At 43.8% G+C, this 21,089-nt stretch overlaps 2 protein-coding genes across 7 annotated transcripts in view; one reads left to right on the top strand and one right to left on the bottom strand.

Moving 5' to 3' along the window:
• LOC124711165 overlaps positions 1-21,026 on the bottom strand; it is a 39,612-nt gene extending 18,586 nt beyond the window's left edge. For both annotated transcript variants that reach the window (XM_047241080.1, XM_047241081.1), the window contains exon 1: positions 20,754-21,026. In XM_047241080.1, coding sequence (XP_047097036.1) covers positions 20,754-20,999 — 246 coding nt within the window. In that variant the 5' untranslated portion in view covers positions 21,000-21,026. The remainder of the gene's footprint in view (positions 1-20,753) is intronic.
• Positions 1-21,089, top strand: part of LOC124711163 (copper-transporting ATPase 1) — a 524,020-nt gene that overhangs the window by 406,094 nt on the left and 96,837 nt on the right. The window lies entirely within an intron of this gene.

Below are 21,089 nucleotides of genomic sequence, written 5' to 3'. Positions count from 1 at the left end.
ACCAGTCATGAAAAATCTAAGAATACAGTGAAAATCAATAACTTACAGCCGGCCAGTGTGACCGAGCGGTTCTAGCCCCTTCAGTCTGGAAGGTTCGAATCTTGCATCGGGCATGGATGTGTGTCGTGTCCTTAGGTTACTTAGGTTTAAGTAGTTGTAGGTTTTAGGGGACTAACGACCTCAGATGTTAGGTACCATAGTGCTCAGAGCCATTTCAACCAATAACTTACACATTAGACCGCACTTACCGAGCTTTTTTCTCACTCGGCCAACCAGAATGCTAGCACTGGAGGCATTGAGCTTTAGTTTCCAACACCGTATTGATATATCCATATTTCATCACATGTTATGACGCATTTCAGTTATGATGAATCGTTGTTGACTTTGCTTAGTGGCTACTGAAGAACTTATCTTCGTTACTGTGGTTTTTTTCCGAAAGTCAACCATTATGGAACAACTTCCGCTGTCATATTTCTTACCCAACCATCTGAAAAAATTACGTAGTATGACTCAGCTGATATGCCAACATCAGTAGCGGCTTCTCTGTTGTGATTCGGCGATCGTTCATAATCGCCTCTTCCACTTTTTCATCAGTTGATTATGTGCTAGGGCGCTCGTCATCTTTAACACCTTGACAACCTTCTTCGAAAGGCTTACACCAGTCGTTAACAGTAGTTTAGCAGACTCACCAAAAGCAATAGTTAATATTTTCTAACATTTGCTGCACTGTATTCTGGTCTTGTGGCAAAAATTAATGCCAATTCTCTGATCCATTTTTGTACAAAATAACCTTTCTGTTAGCTGACAACACATTAAATATCCGGTATGTCAAAAGCTGTACAGATACTTTGCGGACATGTTTACCAACACAACAACAAATAATTCAAGCGAATCGGACTAATAAAACACGCGAAATTACAAGTTTCCCCTAACTTCCTGAACACACCTGTTATATGGCCCCGCTTGGGCATGTTCTTATCGTCACAGAACGGAGACGGCCTGCTCGTTAAGAGACAGCCCTTCGGATTAGCGACAGCGAGGTTAATGTCCTCTGGTGGAGGGAAAAAGTGCCCGTCTCTTCCTCCTCGACTCCCATTCATGTCGCATCTAGGCGACGGTCCGTCACCAGCCAATTGGCATGCAACGGGAAGAGTGTTCATCGTATACAGTTTATGACGCAAACAATTCTTCATCTGTATCCATACTGTAGCAACAACTGAAGTGTATGGCACTGGGTACTTCCTATTGTACCAGTTACTAAGTTTCCTTCCCGCTCCGTTCGCGTGAGGGGCGCGTGAAGAATAACTGTTCGAGAGCGCGTGTGTGTGTGTGTGCGTGCCGTAGTTTGACTGATCCGTATCTAGTTACAGTGTATTCTTAGATTTCTCACATAATAGTCGTTATTGAAAGGTAGTGAGTAGGTATGAGGTCCACAACGTTGAGCAATATTGTGAGACACGCCGCGCCTTTATAGAGTGACTGCATTTTCCCAGTATCCTAGCAGTGCCATCTATTTTACCTGCGATTGAGTCCATGCGATTATTCCATTTAGTATCGCCATAAAGAATTTTGGATTTATGAACATTTAATGCAAGTTGACGATACTAGCACAATTTGGAAATCTTAGAACGTTCGGCTTATTAATAGTGCAGACTTTATCAGACGGAACTTCATTACAGGTAACTGAAACATCTGCTACTAGCCTGAGGTTACTCTTAATGTTGTATGCTACGTCATTATTACGCTTCAGGAGGAGTAATGGTCGCAGCACACTTCCCTGTCTTTCCTCGACTCCCTTCTGCACCTGTAGATGACCCCCGCGGTCTTACCGTGGAACACCGGGTCTTCCCTACCAAGAATAACGCAAACCGGTCACGAGTGGTTTTCGGAAGATAAGAAATACTAAACAAACACGATTGCCTTGACCAATGGCTTTCTGGATGTCGTGTGAGAAAACCGCGGGTCGGAGTTCGAAATCTACAGTTGTTGGCATTTAGATCACTCTGTTTACGTGTGAGCTCATCCGTCTATTGCCATTCAATGACTCTCCGCGGATACACTGCTCAGCTACCGCTCAGGAAGGACCTACGGTCTAAGGCATTATCTGTAGTGTTAGATCAACAGGGCGGAGACGTCTGCGTTTTATGGGAACAGAAGAGTGCATGTGAGTTGCAGCTCCACACACGCCCTTTTCTTTCCTTAGAGTTTGTTTATAAACACAGCTGAATGCATCTAAGGTCCGGTGTATGAAGATGAATCACTAAACAAAACCACCGCCAACTTTTCCCGGGTTAACAGCGTGAGAATCGAACATTGTTCTCAACGCTATCTTTAAATATACCAGTTCACCCATGAAGAAGAAAAGGAAACGACCGTCCATTTGAGAGAAGCCACGGGCTGCTATAATGTAGCCTCCAAACTGATGTTATGTCATCAAAAGAACAGATGAAATTCTGAAAACACTGTCACTGTATTACTCTGATCAACAGTTTAGAAAATTGACACTACAATTTATAGCAGTACAGGAAATGTATTCGCAACTGCGGATATGGATCACCATCAACTGTGTGTTGGAATTACGACAGTAAATTTGTTAAGCGCTGGGATTCGAACCCGGATTTATCGCTCTACGCGAGCGGTCCCCTTAACCGCTTTGGCTGTCCGAGCACGAATCGGTACAAACTTCCATATGTCGTAGGCCATATGTCACAACCTGCATTCGTACGTTATGTATGTTCCCGCTCAGGATGACATTTGTTGTTGTTGTTGTGGTCTTCAGTCCTGAGACTGGTTTGATACAGCTCTCCGTGCTACTCTATCCTGTGCAAGCCTCTTCATCTCCCAGTACCTACTGCAGCCTACATCCTTCTGAATCTGCTTAGTGTATTCTTCTCTTGGTCTCCCTCTTCGATTTTTACCCTCCACGCTGTCCTCCAATACTAAATTGGTGATCCCTTGATGCCTCAGAACATGTGCTACCAACCGATCCCTTCTTCTAGTCAGGTTGTGCCACAAACTCCTCTTCTCCCCAATCCTATTCAATACCTCTTCATTAGTTATGTGCTCTATCCATCTAATCTTCAGCATTCTTCTGTAGCACCACATTTCGAAAGCTTCTATTCTCTTCTTTTCCAAATTATTTATCGTCCACGTTTCACTTCCATACATGGCTACACTCCATACAAATACTTTCAGAAACGACTTCCTGGCTCTTAAATCTATACTCGTTGTTAACAAATTTCTCTTCTTCAGAAACGCTTTCTTTGCCATTGCCAGTCTACATTTTATATCCTCTCTACTTCGACCATCATCAGTTATCTTGCTCCCTAAATAGCAAAACTCCTTTACTACTTTAAGTGTCTCATTTCCTAATCTAATTCCCTCAGCATCACCCGACTTAATTCGACTACATTCCATTATCATCGTTTTGCCTTTGTTGATGTTCATCTTATATCCTCCTTTCTAGACACTAACCATTCCGTTCAACTGCTCTTCCAAGTCCTTTGCTGTCTCTGACAGAATTACAATGTCATCGGCGAACCTCAAAGTTTTTATTTCTTATCCATGGATTTTAATACCTACTCCGAATTTATTTTTCGTTTCCTTTACTGCATGCGCAATCTACAGATTGAATAACATCGGGGATAGGCTACAACCCTGTCTCACACCTTTCCCAACCACTGCTTCCCTTTCATGCCCCTCGACTCTTGTAACTGCCATTTGGTTTCTGTACAAATTGTAAATAGCCCTTCGCTCCCTGTATTTTACCCCTGCCACCTTTAGAATTTGAAAGAGAGTATTCCAGTCAACATTGTCAAAAGCTTTCTCTAAGTCTACAAATGCTAGAAACGTAGGTTTGCCTTTCCTTAATCTTTCTTCTAAGATAAGTCGTAGTGTCAGTATTGCCTCACGTGTTCCCATATTTCTACGGAATCCAAACTGATCTTCTCCGAGGTCGGCTTCTACCAGTTTTTCCATCCGTCTGTAAAGAATTCGTGTTAGTATTTTGCAGCCGCGACTTATTAAACTGATAGTTCGGTAGTTTTCACATCTGCCAACGCCTGCTTTCTTTGGGATTGGCATATGTATATCGCCGAATAAATACGGAACAGAAGTGCCTGTATTATTAAGAAATATGATGGAATGGTTGTTTTGGACGTGTATGTCCAAGGAACGTTGCATCGTACTTCTTAAAGACACAGAAATTGCTAATTTGTATTTATTCGCCAATACCAGGCCCTAAATTATCAATAAACATGTCTTTCCTGGACGGGAATATACATAAGGTACGAGTGCAGGTTGTGACACATGGATGACGACATATGGAAGTTTGGGTCTGGCCGTGATTCGTGCACGGATAGACGAAGCGGTTACGGCGACCACTCACGTAAAGTGGGAAATCCGGGTTCGAGTCCCGGTCCACTACAAATTTTCGCTGTTGAAATTCCAATACACCGCCGATCGTGGTCCATATTCGCTGTTGTGAATACAATTCCTGTATTTCTTAACGGCTGTAGTCGCTGCAGCGCCTGTTTCTTCAAACAAGCGTGCATGTCCAAAGAAACATTGAACCGTACTTCTTAGTAGCACAGACACCGCGATTTCGTATTCATAGTTGTCAGACATATTATGTTAATATTCTCAACTCTGGCACGCCGTTACGTTAACTGCTTTGTTTACGTTTCTCAGTTTCTGGTAATCTATTGAGCAGTCGATTGTTTTTTTACTCGCATGAAACAACCGGATGGAACTCGCCTCGACGGCCACGCCAGAGGTATGAATGTTTTTCTCTCAGTCTCCGTATCTGAGTGGTTGCACTTCATGTTAGACAGCAGACTGACAAGTCTCAGATGATTTTCGCGCTGTTTCAGGGTAGGAGTGCTTTCACTTACATGCATAATCATCCTTTTCGGTTATATACCGGGTGGTCAATAACAGACCGAAAAGCTTGTAAGCGTATGGCAGAGTTGATAAATTCGATACGTTGCGCCGTTTCTGAGTTACTCAACACTGAAGTTGGCCAATCTGATCGTCGCGCGCTCAAATTCAAGCAGCCTACCAGAGACCGTGTCGCCAAACGTGTACGTCGTTTGGTTTCCTCAAACGGAACCAAATATTGGTTTCCGCGCCTAGCTTAAATTTTTATCACTTTCGGAAAAGGCACATTTTAACTGATAATATTTCAACAAGTGGTAACTCACGGAGCTACAGTGTTTGAGATAAGCGACGTACCTTGTTTCGAGAAGATCTCTAGAAGAAAATTATTTTTAGAATTTATTTAGTTACTTAAATACCAATTGTTCGTTATTCTAGCATTAAATAAAATTTTTTGGTTTATTTAAAAAGTTTAATATGTGGAGCCGTATTGTAAATTTATGTTCAGATTAATGAACAGATACTTTTGTAATTTAAATTTATTGAAGGTCTCTCTCTTCTACATCTACATCTACATCCATACTCCGCAAGCCACCTGACGGTGTGTGGCGGAGGGTACCTTGAGTACCTCTATCGGTTCTCCCTTCTATTCCAGTCTCATATTGTTTGTGGAAAGGAGGATTGTCGGTATGCCTCTGTGTGGGCTCTAATCTCTCTGATTTTATCCTCATGGTCTCTTCGCGAGATATACGTAGGAGGGAGCAATATACTGCTTGACTCTTCGGTGAAGGTATGTTCTCGAAACTTTGACAAAAGCCCGTACCGAGCTACTGAGCGTCTCTCCTGCAGAGTCTTCCACTGGAGTTTATCTATCATCTCCGTAACGCTTTCGCGATTACTAAATGATCCTGTAACGAAGCGCGCTGCTCTCCGTTGGATCTTCTCTATCTCTTCTATCAACCCTATCTGGTACGGATCCCACACTGCTGAGCAGTATTCAAGCAGTGGGCGAACAAGCGTACTGTAACCTACTTCCTGTGTTTTCGGATTGCATTTCCTTAGGATTCTTCCAATGAATCTGTCTGGCATCTGCTTTACCGACGATCAACATTCCATTCCATTCCATTTTAAATCATTCCTAATGCGTACTCCCAGATAATTTATGGTATTAACTGCTTCCAGTTGCTGACCTGCTATTTTGTAGCTAAATGATAAGGGATCTATCTTTCTGTGTATTCGCAGCACATTACACTTGTCTACATTGAGATTCAATTGCCATTCCCTGCACCATGCGTCAATTCGCTGCAGATCCTTCTGCATTTCAGTACAATTTTCCATTGTTACAACCTCTCGATACACCACAGCATCATCTGCAAAAAGCCTCAGTGAACTTCCGATGTCATCCACAAGGTCATTTATGTATATTGTGAATAGCAACGGTCCTATGACACTCCCCTGCGGCACACCTGAAATCACTCTTACTTCGGAAGACTTCTCTCCATTGAGAATGACATGCTGCGTCCTGTTATCTAGGAACTCCTCAATCCAATCACACAATTGGTCGGATAGTTCATATGCTCGTACTTTGTTCATTAAACGACTGTGGGGAACTGTATCGAACGCCTTGCGGAAGTCAAGAAACACGGCATCTACCTGTGAACCCGTGTCTATGGCCCTCTGAGTCTCGTGGACGAACAGCGCGAGCTGGGTTTCACATGACCGTCTTTTTCGAAACCCATGCTGATTCCTACAGAGTAGATTTCTAGTCTCCAGAAAAGTCATTATACTCGAACACAATACGTGTTCCAAAATTCTACAACTGATCGACGTTAGAGATATAGGTCTATAGTTCTGTACATCTGCTCGACGTCCCTTCTTGAAAACGGGGATGACCTGTGCCCTTTTCCAATCCTTTGGAACGCTACGCTCTTCTAGAGACCTACGGTACACCGCTGCAAGAAGGGGGGCAAGTTCCTTCGCGTACTCTGTGTAAAATTGAACTGGTATCCCATCAGGTCCAGAGGCCTTTCCTCTTTTGAGCGATTTTAATTGTTTCTCTATCCCTCTGTCGTCTATTTCGATATCTACCATTTTGTCATCTGTGCGACAATCTAGAGAAGGAACTACAGTGCAATCTTCCTCTGTGAAACAACTTTGGAAAAAGACATTTAGTATTTCGGCCTTTAGTCTGTCATCCTCTGTTTCAATACCATTTTGGTCACAGAGTGTCTGGACATTTTGTTTTGATTCACCTACCGCTTTGACATAAGACCAAAATTTCTTAGGATTTTTCTCTTGCTTCCCGCCAGTAGCAGTTGCAGGTTGCATATCTAAAGGCTCGATTTTCAGTATTCCGCGTAATTGTTGACTGAATCTTAAAGTTTAAAATGCTGTCCTAATCTATACATTAAGAAGTATACTCGTATTTTACTCTTTCGACACACTAAGCCAAGTGCTTCAGTTATAAACTGTGTGTGTGTGTGTGTGTGTTTTGAGGCAACATGCTTGAGGTACTATTCATCGAGTGTTTAGGAACGAGAGCATTTCGCGACTTCCAAGAAACTTTATACAAAATTTCAAACGGAGGTCTTCTTTCCAGATACCCCCACTCCCCCTGCAAAATGATGAAACGAAAAAAGTTTTTGGCTATTCGTGCAGTAAAGCTTTAGCTTCAGACATGAAGTTTTAATTTGTTACTTTCTTACCGCCGACGCTGTTTGCAACAGTGTTTGCAGCCGGTGTCCACAAATAACACTGAATGTAGCTGTACAATTATATCACTGTACGACATACATTGCAAGAGACGTGACATTATAAACATTGAGACTCGAGAAAAACTAGTTTCGGCTAAATTAGAGCATGAATTACCCAGACTATGCTGATGCATTGTTTTGTTATAACACTTAGCGACTTCCAACAAACTTTAGTCTTAATTTCAAACCTTTTCCAAACTTTCTTGCTTGCGTGCTCCCGTCAAATAATACATTGACTCATTTGTAAGCAATGACACGTTTGAAGGTGTTTTATACATGAGAGTTCGATTCCTTAAAGAATCCGGGGTTACTGGTAGCATACTATCGTTTTAATTCTTCGGTGACTTAACAACTTGCTTTTTACGTATATACTGCCATCCTCCACAAGTATTTTTCGTGAAAAATAGTTTGTCAACATTTTTGTGGGATGGTTGGAACAGTGGAGTATTCGCCCGGATGAAAGAGGCAACTGTGAGAATACCACGCCCGTACTGGCCGGCTGAAACGACACACACACACACACACACACACACACACACACACACTCAATGGAGACTGGTTTCACACGTAAAGAATGAGTAATTCAACCGACACCTAAACCTACAACCGAATGCGTCAATTGTTTTTCAACAACCGACAGAATCGGTCGTCTTCATTCGGTCGCTCCCCCCACTACTTCTCTGGGAGGGTTTTACCTGCATCATGTGACACGAGAGATGCCAAGAATGTTGAGCCGACGGCGAGACAAACAGCATAAGTACGATCGGACGGTGAATGGCAGACAAGTTGCTATCGTAACGACGTTGGTTCAAGGCCGCACTGCAGTTAGTCCATCAGCGCCTAAGTGACTCATTTCCACGGAGAGGAAGCTGTTTTCATCTTTCTTACAGGCGATGTGAGAACGGTATTAGCCAGAACAGTACGATTCCCGCCGAGCCTCAATGAACGCCTTACGACGCACCGGAGTGTTGAGGATGTAACAGTCAAGTTCTGGGTTTTTATATTACATAACAAGACGGATCGCCCTCATCCCAGTCCCTCCTCAGCTGACAGGTTCAAACGATTAGTTAGCTGAAAAGGACCTTCTTCGCTAGATTTTTTTGTTTTTGTTTTTCATTTACCTTGTGGGTTGGGAAATCAGAAATTGCACATTTCATTTTCATAACATCTAACTTTTTCAAAGTATGTTCCTGTAAACTACATTTATAGGTTTTATTTCAGGTGTACTCGAACTCGCTATGTATAGTTGTCCGTGCGAAAAATTCACTCAGCAACACTGGAACGTTTGCCCTTGTGCTTTATTGATAGTCATACTGTACGTTAATCTTACCGGAAATTGGAGCCTTTCAAAGCTGAAAGGTTCAAATGGCTCTAAGCACTATGGGACTTAACATCTGAGGTCATCAGTCCCCTAGACTTAGAACTACGTGAACCTAAGGACATCACACACAGACATGCCCGAGGCAGGATTCGAACCTGCGACCGTAGCAACCGCGTGGTTCCGGACTGAAGCGCCTAGAACCGCTTGACCACACCGGCCGGCAAAGCTGAATGATAAGTTAGCTGAAATGAATGGAATTCGCGATAAGAATACTGACTTGCCTCTTGGTTTTTCGAATACTATTTTCGTTATTATGATGATGATGATTTTTAATAAGTTCTTTTGCAGGGACATGCCGGCAACTCTGAGAGAACTTGGTAATTCTGTTCGAAGTCTGTGGTTTCTACTTGGTTCGTCATTCTATCAATCCATTTAAATATTTTTTTCTTCTCAGGATCTAATATTCAATATTCACTGATTTCGTGGATGAAGGACATAATACTTTGTTGTTAAAATTCTTCGCCCACAGTACTATTCATTGATTACCTAAGTGAGTGCAGATCAATGCAATATGTGCCATTTCCAACTTATATTCTACAACATTTGCAAATATTCTAGAACATTTGAGTAACATTCTAGAATATTCGCGAAAGCTCGGGAACGTAAGACATCCTCGAATGCTTCTCCTTAAAAATAACTTGATGCGAACGAAACAGGAGATCTGTCAGGGAGCAATACGAACACTAATTTGCCACTACTGGAAAAACTGCAATCACATAACCGTGCACAACAGGTTAACTGAGGGTAGTGGCAAATACAAAAACCAGTGATTGGCGGTGGGTGGTTTTGGAGTTATCGTCAACTTCACCAAAAAACAGTTTGTAACGATGTTGCAAGGTTATGACATGATGACTTATGACCTAACACACAAACAAAACAAAACACGCTGATTTTCTGTTTTGTCACATAATTATGTAGTGATCGATTTTCGCGGTGGCGTGTTATAACTGTTTTACCACACTATCTCAGTAAAAATTACCCGGCGGATAAAACTTTCTGAGCCTGCTCAGAAGTAAATGCTTATGCATGCTGGACCTGCCAGAAAATTTGAAATTAACAGCTATACGTTTAGCTGTTCACTTGCATAAATTGCAAAGATGTGCCATAGGAAAGACGGTGTTCATTCGACATATGTCATTTTTAAGATACAATTATAAGCAGTCGTGGCAAAATTGCTGTTCTTTTTGCAATATTTTCAACAATAAAGGTCAATTTACAAGTACATTTCTTGAACAGCTTATAATAGTAAAGAACTGGGAAACCTGTCAATAGTTGTTGTGTGCTACTTCGTACACAACAGTAAGGAGAGGCGGGTTACAGAGTGGAGGGGCAACTGTTGTCGTAGGAAAGCTAGGCTCAAATGATTCAAATGGCTCTGAGCACTACGGAACTTAACATCTGAGGTCGTCAGTCCATTAGAACGTAGAACTAGTTAAACCGAACTAACCTATGGATAGCACACACATCCGAGGCAGGATTCGAACCTACGGCCGTAACACCAGCGCGGTTCCAGACTGAAGCGCCGAGAACCGCTCGGCCACATCAGCCGGCTGAAAGCTAGGCAGGAGCAGGAATGTGACTTTGTAGGCTTTCCCAGTGTAGTAAGTCATCAACTCTATTCAGTATTTCGGCAATCCAACTGTTAACGATCTTCAGGAGAATGCTGCTTCTGCTGCTGAGTCCCGCCGAGGCTGTAAATCGACATCCCACTGCAGTTGCTGCCTGCAAGACTGGGGCACGTGGCGCCTCACCTAGCAGAACACCGACGACAACGACGTATCGCACTCAGGGACGATTTTGGAACACGCGAACCGGCCGCACCGAAGAACATTTTGTTTTGATGCGAGATAGTATAGGGTTCCATGTCTTGCCAAGAGGAAGGCCTTTGTCTCTCTAATCAAATTATCCGCCAACCTAATTTCAATTGGCACTTTGTAAACACTGTTCCAAAAACCGGAAGTGTTCGCAACTATCACAGTTCCGTCAAATTTCATCCCGGGTCCCTCGTTGAAGCAATGTTCTGCTAGCGCCGATTTTCCCGGCTGTTGAAGCCTCGTATGACGGCGGTGTCCCACGCACATGTACTGAACTATGTGAATCGATTGGCCGATGTAAGCCTTACCACATTGACACGGAATTTTATATATACCACGCTTCCTTAGCTCCAAACCACCTTTCACACAGTCGAGCAGTGCCCCAATCTTGAAAGGTGGAAGGAACACTTTCTTAAATGTTAAAAGTACTTCAAATTCTCGCAATGTTAAACGATATGCCCCAGCTTTAGGAATGAAGGGCACCTATCTATGTCCCTCTTCATGCACCTAAGGGGATGGTCCAACCTCCAAAGAATCCGTGAGTATCCATTTTCTTTAAAAAAAAAAACAGCCATCAAATGTGCAATTTCTTGGATCAAAGCGTCCGCATCGGAAATGGCATATGCTCTGCGTACCAGGGTCCTAAGAACGCCACTACGTTAGTACAGTTGGTGCAGATACCGATTTGCGCGCCTCGGCTTTCGCTGAACACATGTCCCAGGGTACCATCATGGTTTTTTGTAAACCATGACGTTCAGGAATGGACGTGGTAAATATAATGCGGGGATGAAGACCGTTGCAGTGGTCCAAAAATCTGTTGAGAGCATCACGTCCATGTGGCCAGATGAAAAATGTAGCATATACATACCTCCAGAAGAACGTTGGTTGCAAAGCCGAAGCCCTCAGTGCCATATCCTCAGTCGTCTGTGGGTGATAAAGGACTACCCGCACACAATCTGTCATGTGATAGTTGCCAACACTTCCGGCTTTTTGGAACAGTGTTTATAAAGATGCAACCTAAATTAGGTTGGCGGATACTTCGATCAATAGAGACAATGGTTTTCCTGTTAGAAGAACGTGGAACGCTGCACCATCCCACATCAAAACAGAACATTCTTCGCTGTGGCCAGTACGAGTGTTCGAAAATGGTCTCGGAGTGCGATATGTGGCTGCCGCCGGTGTTCTACTAACAAGGGAACCTCCCCATCGCATCCCCCCTCAGATTTAGTTATAAGTTGGCACAGTGGACAGGCCTTGAAAAACTGAACACAGATCAATCGAGAAAACAGGAAGAAGTTGTGTGGAACTATGGAAAAAATAAGCAAAATATACAAACTGAGTAGTCCATGTGCAAGATAGGCAACATCAAGGATAGTGTCAGTTCAGGAGCGCCGTGGTCCCGTGGTTAGCGTGAACAACTGCGGAACGATAGGTCCTTGGTTCAAGTCTTCCTTCGCGTGAAAACTTTATTTATTTTCGCGAAGTTATGATCTGTCAGTTCGTTCATTGACGTCTCTGTTCACTGTAATAAGTTTAGTGTCTGTGTTTTGTGACCGCACCGCAAAACCGTGCGATTAGTAGACGAAAGTACGAGCCTCTCCAATGGGAACCGAAAACATTTGATCGCAGGGTCATAGGTCAACCGATTCCTCCACAGGAAAACACGTCTGATATATTCTATACGACTCTGGTGACGGCATGTGCGTCACATGACAGGAATATGTTGTCGACCCACCTAACTTGTACACTTGGCGAATGGCTAAAAAGATTCTTCTACCTTGCCCGATTTAGGTTTTCTTGTGGATGTGATAATCACTCCCAAAAAGTGATGAAAACATAAGAGTTTGTCACATAAACTGCAACAAATGAATGCAACAGTTTCACAGTCGCACAGTTTTCTCTGTGCTCTGTCAAAACATATGTTTTTAACATTTTCAATTTTTTCCGTGTGTAGACCGTCAAATCCTGCATCTGTCCAAGCAAATCTGAAAGTGTCCTGCAATTTTGGAGAGAGAAGTTGATTATGTGTGAGGGCCTGAAGTTTGATAATTGACACACGTCAGTTGCCTGAAAATAAAAAGTTAAAATTTTTACTCGAGAGAAGACCTTTCGTCCCGCAGTTGTTCACGCTAACCACGGGACCACGGCGCTCCTGAGCTCACATTGTCCTTGATGTTACATATCTTGCACATCGACTACTCAATTTGTATATTTTGCTTATTTTTTCCATCGTTCCACAAAACGTCTTCCTGTTTTCTCGATTGAAAATGGTTCAAATGGCTCTGAGCACTATGGGACTTAACTTCTAAGGTCATCATTCCCCTAGTACTTAGAACTACTTAAACCTAACTAACCTAAGGACATCACACACATCCTTGCCCGAGGCAGGATTCGAACCTGCGACCGTAGCGGTCACGCGGTTCCAGACTGTAGCGCCTTTAACCGCTTGGCCACACCGGCCGGCGTTTTCTCGATTGATCTATGTTCAGTTTTTCAAGGCCTGTCCACTGTGACAACTTATAACTAAATTCGGGTGGTGCGATGGGGAGATTCCCTTGTAAGGACGGCGCCACCTGCCCGGATCTGGAAGGCAGCAGCTGTGGTGGGCAGCGCATGCGCCGTGTACGGTGCGGAGACCTACGAGGGCTATTCGGAAAGTAGTGAACGGTAAGTCGCGTAATGGAAACCACAGTGAAAATCAAAACTGTTTTATTTGCAACAGTTAACTACACCTTGCAGCAACTTCTCTACCAGTCGCCGCTCAGACTTAGACATCTGGCGTAGCGTTGTACGAACTTCTCAATTCCCTCGTTATAGAAGACAGCCGCCAGTGCTTTTCGACAATTTTCTACTCTGGGCTGCAGCTCGTTGTCTGTGTCAAAATATTGTCCTCATAACCAGCGATTCATTTAAGGAGAGATGAACCTCAGGGGTAGCCAGTTACGGCTGTATTGTGGGTGATCAAACACTTCCCATCGAAAACGCTGCATCTTCATCGCCCCTGCAGAGTGCGGCCGATAATTATCGTGTAGAACGAACCGTATGACAGTTATGTTATGTGGATCGTATAGCTTCAGGCGAAATCTTTCGCCAGGCCCTCATACTCGGTGGGAGACGCTAATTTCTAAGCCATCTTTACGTTCTCACTGTGAGCTCAGAACTGAAAAGACCGACATGACGCGATCGACGGGCGTACAGATTGCCCGACGCATCTGTGCAACGCTTCATCAGATTTTTACTGTATTTTCCATTTCGCGATAGATCGTTCCTTACCTTCCGAATAACCCTCATATATAGGACGTCGATTTGCAGGCTTGGCGTCAGCTCACGGCAGCAGAAGCAGCATTCTCCTGAAGATGGCGAACAGCTGTATCCCCGAAATACTGAACAGAGTTGATTTTAGGATCCGGCAACAAACCAGAAGAGACTTTTAAGGAGCAGAAAGGATTAAAGAACAAGTTAACACAACAAACAGAGCATTTGATTTACTTGTATTTCTCCAATACCCAAAAAGGGAAGTAGGAGTAATCCGCTGAATTATAAGCCCATATAGCTAACGTCGATTTGCAGTAGGGTTTTGGAACAAATACTGTATTCAACATTATGAAGTACCTCGAAGAAAACGATTTATTGGCACAGAGCACGGTTTCAGAAAAATATCTTTCTTGTGAAACACAACTAGCTTATTATACTCATGAAGTAATAAGTGCTACCGACAGGGGACGTCAAATTGAATCCATATTTTTAGATTTCCAGAAGGCTTTCGACACCGTTCCTCACAAGCGTCTTCTAACCAATCGCGTGCCTACGGAGTATCGCCTCAGTTGTGCGACTGGATTCGCGATTTCCTGTCAGAAAGGTCACAGTTCGTAGTAATAGATGGAAAGTCATCGAGTAAAACAGAAGTAATACCCGGCGTTCCCCAAGGAAGTGTTATAGGCCCTCTATTGTTCCTGATCTATATTAACGACATGGGAGGCAATCTGGGTAGCCGTCTTAAATTGTTTGCAGATGATGCTGTTATTTACCGTTTTGTAAAGTCATCAGATGATCAAAACGACTTGTAAAATGATGTAGATAAGATATCTGTATGGTGCGAAAAGGGGTAATTGACCCTGAATAAAGAAAAGTGTGAAGTTATTCACATGAGTACTAAATGAAATCAGCTAAATTTAGATTACGCGACCAGTCGCACAAATCTGAAGGCTGTACATTCAACTAAATACTTAGGGATTACAATTAAAAATAACCTAATTGGAACGATCACATAGATAATATTGTGGGTAGAGCAAACCAGAGACTACGATTCATTGGCAGAACATTTGGAAGGTGCAACAGGTCTACTAAAGAGACTGCTTACACCACGCTTGTCCGCCCTATTCTGGAGTATTGCTGTGCGGTGTGGGATCCGCATCAGGTGGGACTGACGGATGACATCGAAAAAGTACAAAGAAGGGCAGCTCGTTTTGTATTATCGCGAAATAGAGGAGACAGTGAATTGGAGTGGCAATCATTAAAACAATGCCGTTTTTCGTTGCGACGGTATCTTCTCATGAAATTTCAATCACCAGTTTTCTCCTCCGATAGCAAAAACATTATATTGGCACCCACCTACATAGGGAGAAATGATCATCACGATAAAATATTAGAAGTCAGGGCTCGCACAAACCATTTAAGTGCTCATTTTTCCCGCGTGCTGTTTGAGAGTGGGACGGTAGAGAGACAGCATGAAGGTGGTTCATTGAGCCCTCTGCCAGGCACTTTATTGTGAACAGCAGAGTAATCACGTAGATGTAGAAGCGAACAGAGTCCAGCTATCGATGTCAACGGGAAGAGGCTCGAAGCGTGAGTGGGCTGAGCCGGCCATCCTGTGTTCTGTAGGCAGTAGACAGCTGGCGGAGCTGTGATTCAGCCGAATCTACATCTATCTACATCTACATACATACTCCGCAATCCACCATACGGTGCGTGGCGGAGGGTAACTCGTACCACAACTAGCATCTTCTCTCCCCGTTCCACTCCCAAACAGAACGGGAAAAGTGGCTGCCTATATGCCTCTATACGAGCCCTAATCTCTCTTATCTTTGTGGTCTTTCCGCGAAATATAAGTTGGCGGAAAAAAATTGTACTGCAGTCAGCCTCAAATGCTGCTTCTCTAATTTCCTCAGTAGCGATTCACGAAAAGAACGCCTCCTTTCCTCTGGAGACTCCCAGCCGAGTTCCTGAAGTATTTCCGTAACACTCGCGTCATGATCAAACCTACCAGTAACAAATCTAGCAGCCCGCCTCTGAATTGCTTCTATGTCCCCCCTCAATCCGACCTGATGGGGATTCCAAACGCTCGAGCAGTGCTCAAGAATAGGTCGCACCAGCGTTTTATAACTGGTCTCCTTCACAGATGAACCACATCTTACCAAAATTCTGCCAATGAACCGAAGACGACTATCTTTCGTCCCCACAACTGCCATTACATACTTGTCCCACTTCATATCGCTCTGCAATGTTACGCCCAAATATTTAATCGACGTGACTGTGTCAAGCGCTACACTACTAATGGAGTATTCAAACATTACAGGGTTCTTTTTCCTATTCACCTGCATTAATTTACATTTATCTATATTTAGAGTTAGCTGCCATTCTGTACACCAATCACAAATCCTGTCCAAGTCATCTTGTATCCTCCTACAGTCACTCAACGACGACACCTTCCCCGTACACCACAGCATCATCAGCAAACAGCCGCACATTGCTATCCACCCTATCCAAAAGATCATTTATGTTGATAGAAAACAACAGCGGACCTACCACACTTCCCTGGGGCACTCCAGATGATACCCTCACCTCCGATGAACACTCACCATCGAGGACAACGTACTGGGTTGTATTACTTAAGAAGTCTTCGAGCCACTCACATATTTGGGAGCCAATCACACATGCTCGTACCTTAGTTAGGAGTCTGCAGTGGGGCACCGAGTCAAACGCTTTCCGGAAGTCAACGAATATCCGTCTGATACCCTTCATCCATGGTTCGCAAGATATCATGTGAAAAAAGCGCGAGTTGCGTTTCGCAGGAGCGATGCTTTCTAAAGCCGTGCTGATGCATGGACAGCAACTTCTCTGTCTCAAGGAAATTCATTATATTCGAACTGAGAATATGTTCGAGAATCCTGCAACAAACCGATGTTAAGGATATTGGTCTGTAATTTTGAGGATCCGTCCTTCTACCCTTCTTGTATACAGGCGTCACCTGCGCTTTTTTTGTATGAGCCCGGCAGATCGTGCACGACTGCTATAGGCCTCAGGCGGAAACTTGCCTTCTGTTACCAAACTTGGTGCACCATGTGGGGGTGGTGCTGGTGGTGATACGTGGAAGCACATTATTATTATAGTTGTTATTATTATTATTATTAATCCTCGGCTATTGCCTGCGAAGCGCATAACTCTGCATTGTGTGACTGAGGTTTCTGGTGTGCACGATTTATAGAGTCTGAGTAAAATAGTGGACTCTTTGGTTAAGTGCTGACCTCTTACCGGACAGCTGGCAGCATCATTGCCATTTCTACAGAGTATTTTTGCACTTTTCTGTGAAGATTGATACACGTCAAATGACTGCGAAACCGGCTAACGTAGACAGGAAATATGTAATGGGGTGGGGGTGGCTGTACTGTTGTATTTCTGGTGGACGAAGGTACGTACGTATTCTACACGAGTCACATTTCTACCTCACGACATGTAACGGAAATATTATCACGACATGTCGCGGACACGGGTGACATGTCTCTTAGCTCAATAGCTTCATTTGCGAAAGTTCATTGACTGAGGTATGGTCAGCTTCTTGACGCATTTCGGTCAACATAAGGCTGTCTAGTATGCCACTGCAAACACGGAAATAAAACTAAGACAAAAAGTAAAATGTTAAGAATGATATAAAAAAATCGTGATTTGATCCAATTCTACAGCAATTAACCTGTATTGTTGCGAGGCTGGACTATTAATCAAACAGTTGTGACGCATACGCGGAAGATCTTTATCAGCAGCCCTCTTATTCATCTGCGTCTTCATTATCCTTGTAACGCGGTTGTTACATGTTTAGTAATATGCCTCACTTTACACTATAAACTTTTATTAAATGAAATTTGCTTGTAAGTAAGAACTTACTTGGTTGAACGAACTTTGAAGGTAGTAATGGTACTCATCGCTTCTTGTTGGCTATAACATGGAGCACCTGCCATAAAGATATTTGTATTTTTTTTCCAGGTATAAGAAACAGTCGCTATGTCGCATTAATCATGCATATATACGCCTAGAACCTCGTTTGCTGTGCATATGTTGTCATTGAGAATACCACATTTGGTCCAGTCTAGGCTTTCACTTCCGACGATCAAGACGCGGAATAGCTCCGGAACTCCAGTCCAAACTCAAACAGGGTGGAGCATAAACACCTGAGTAACTGTTAAGCACGATTTCTCTCCCTGGAAACATCCTTACAATTCAAGATACTGCTCCCTCTTCCCCCGCAAAAATGTGTGTAATGCCAACATATTGAAGTGAACTAAGCTGTATATGTATAATTAACGTAGTGCTGCAACTGTTCGAAATCTCTGGCAAACTATGCATACATATATCAACTCGTCAAAGTCAACTGTAGACGCTGCCATACAACGACTGAGTGGTCAAAGGTAAGGGCACGTTTCAGCTCACAGTAGCGCAGCTTTCTAATCCGCAATGCTATCACGGAAGGCGATCACCCATAATTACCTTCACGGGCCTTGCGAAGGTTTGCCATTGACGTCATTAAATTTATTGGCCGTGAGAAGGAGAAGTGAGCGAAAGTGGTGACGGAAAACGTGATTGAACGTGCAAGAGTAATGCAAGTGAGCAGGTCAGTTACGGCAGCAGGGGCACTTTGCTGAGTGGATACACACAGAGAGTCATGCTTGTATGGGATCTGGCAGAAATCGCTCTAGACGTTCCAGAGTTACGGTTTTGGCCACCCCTTTTCAGCTCCACCCTCGTCCATATGGGCGCTAATTGCGTTCTGCTGAAACAACTCTTTTTGTTTTCGGGGTAGTTACTGATACGTGTACCAAATTCGGTAAAAATTGCTTCAGGCGTTGAAGAGTGATGCAGATATGTCACTGTGTTTTTACTCCACCCCCCAGGTGTCAAATGTTGTCAGTACTGTCTCCAATGAGACCAAACGACCCAGAAAAATATGGCTCTGATACTAATATCGGTCGTTATGGGCTACTATTACATGTCTGTTTTCACCCCACCTGTAGGGGTGGTAGGGCTATAATACCCTCACAATATTTGTATACAAATAACACAAGAAGAGACCGAGCGAGGTGGCGCAGTGGTTAGCACGCTGGACTCGCATTCGGGAGGACGACGGTTCAATCCCGCGTCCGACCATCCTGATTTAAGTTTTCCGTGATTTCCCTAAATCGCTTCAGGCAAATGCCGGGATGGTTCCTTAGAAAGGGCACGGCCGATTTCCTTCCCCATCCTTCCCTAATCCGAGCTTGTGCTCCGTCTCTAATGACCTCGTTGTCGACGGGACGTTTAACAGTAATCTCCTCCTCCTCCTCCAAAAATAGAGATACAGACAGAGAATCTCGTTAAAATTGCTGCAGACGTTCGGATTACTCATCTGTCATCTCCTTTTCAGCCACACTTCGTAATATATGCCAGATAGATAATTCATACCCCCGCAGCACTTCTTCCCAGATAGCGACATGTGTATCAAGTTTGTCTGAAATCGATCCCGTGGTTTAGGAGATGTGTAACGGACACCCATTCAAATTTTTTTCATAAACATTTAGGTGGTTTAAGCATCCTAATTAAAGCAACTAGTGGTTTATTCAGACTAAATGTGAATTCAGCACACATGGCATTGTGAACAAATGTTCAGTTGTAGTTTTGTGGAACGAAAGTGCCGGTGCTGTGCCACAGCATTTGATGCTCAGCTGAGTAATGTGTGGGAGTGCTCCACTAGTACGAATACTGGAGTGTGTGGTGCAACTACCTCGTCTCCCACGTTCTCGGGCTTAATCATGACGTTGCTGTCACCTTGGCGAGATCTTCAGATCACTTTGTCCTGTAACAAATGTAGTTGCATTGTTTAAAAACTGTGGGATGACATTACCTCGTGTAAGTGTCCGCAATGCGTCTGTCTGTTACATGAGTAAGGGACAAATATTAATGTCCATATGAAGCTATAAGTAGAGGCAGATTGAAACCATCAAACGTCGTCATCCTAGGAAAGAAACGTAACATTGATGGAGTAGTGATCAGCGATTGTGAAGCGTATGTGTAAGGTAAGTAGATCATCGTAAGTTGCTGTTTAATCATGTCGAGTTAATTCGTATATAGGGTGGATATAGGAAAGCTTCATCTCTACAATGGAAAAACTTGCATTTTTTAATAGCTAAATAAAAGGACCCATCGACATGTCTAACTTCCCACAGGGAAATAGAAGAGACGAATAAACGAGAGAGGAAAATAGCAAAGAAATATATTGGCCTATAGAAATGAAAAAGAGAAAGCTGGGACTGTGCACGCAGACCTATTCGGTTACAATGTCGTCGCGTTACTATGTAAGGTACTAAAGTGCATGTAATGGTGTATAGAAATTAGTCTGATTTTGTAGTTTAGTTTTCTGGTATTCTGCTATCCCACTTTTCTTTAAACAGACCATCTGATGGTGAATTGGTAAGAGATAGGAAACCAGTAGTGATACATATCTGTGATCTGAAGCAGAAATATACAATGGAAAAAAATTCTTTGCGAAGCGCAAGCGAAACGTGGTTCAGTGAAAGCCCAAACGACAGGGAGAAATAAGAAGCTAACGGTCCCGGAGCGCGTCAGGCTGCCACCGACAAAACCGCGGTGTGTTTATCAACAGCGTCGGTGTTTACTGGCAGTCACCTTGACTTGTTCTCCTTCGTCGGCCTCCGAGTCGTCCAGGAACAGCAGCTCACCGTCCTCGCACGGCCCTTTGTTGCCCAGCTTGTAACACACGTTGTCCTCAGGGTACAGGATGCGGTACTGGTCGACGCACTTCTTCTCCTGCTCGGACAGCTGCAGGCCGTGGCAGAGGCAGCAGGCGGCTAATGCCGCCGCCGCCGCTAGCAGCAGCCGAGCGCCGGCAGCTCCTTCCTTACTCCTCGCCATCACGAACGCGACTGAAGTGCGGTGCCCGCTGCCCGCGCGCTTCTGTTTGACAGAAGAGCAGTGGCATTGCGGGGAGTGGGGGCGCGGCTC

The sequence above is a fragment of the Schistocerca piceifrons genome, chromosome 8 (assembly GCF_021461385.2).
Source record: "Schistocerca piceifrons isolate TAMUIC-IGC-003096 chromosome 8, iqSchPice1.1, whole genome shotgun sequence".
NCBI lineage: Eukaryota > Metazoa > Arthropoda > Insecta > Orthoptera > Acrididae > Schistocerca > Schistocerca piceifrons.
This window is presented reverse-complemented; position numbering and strand designations above follow the sequence as displayed.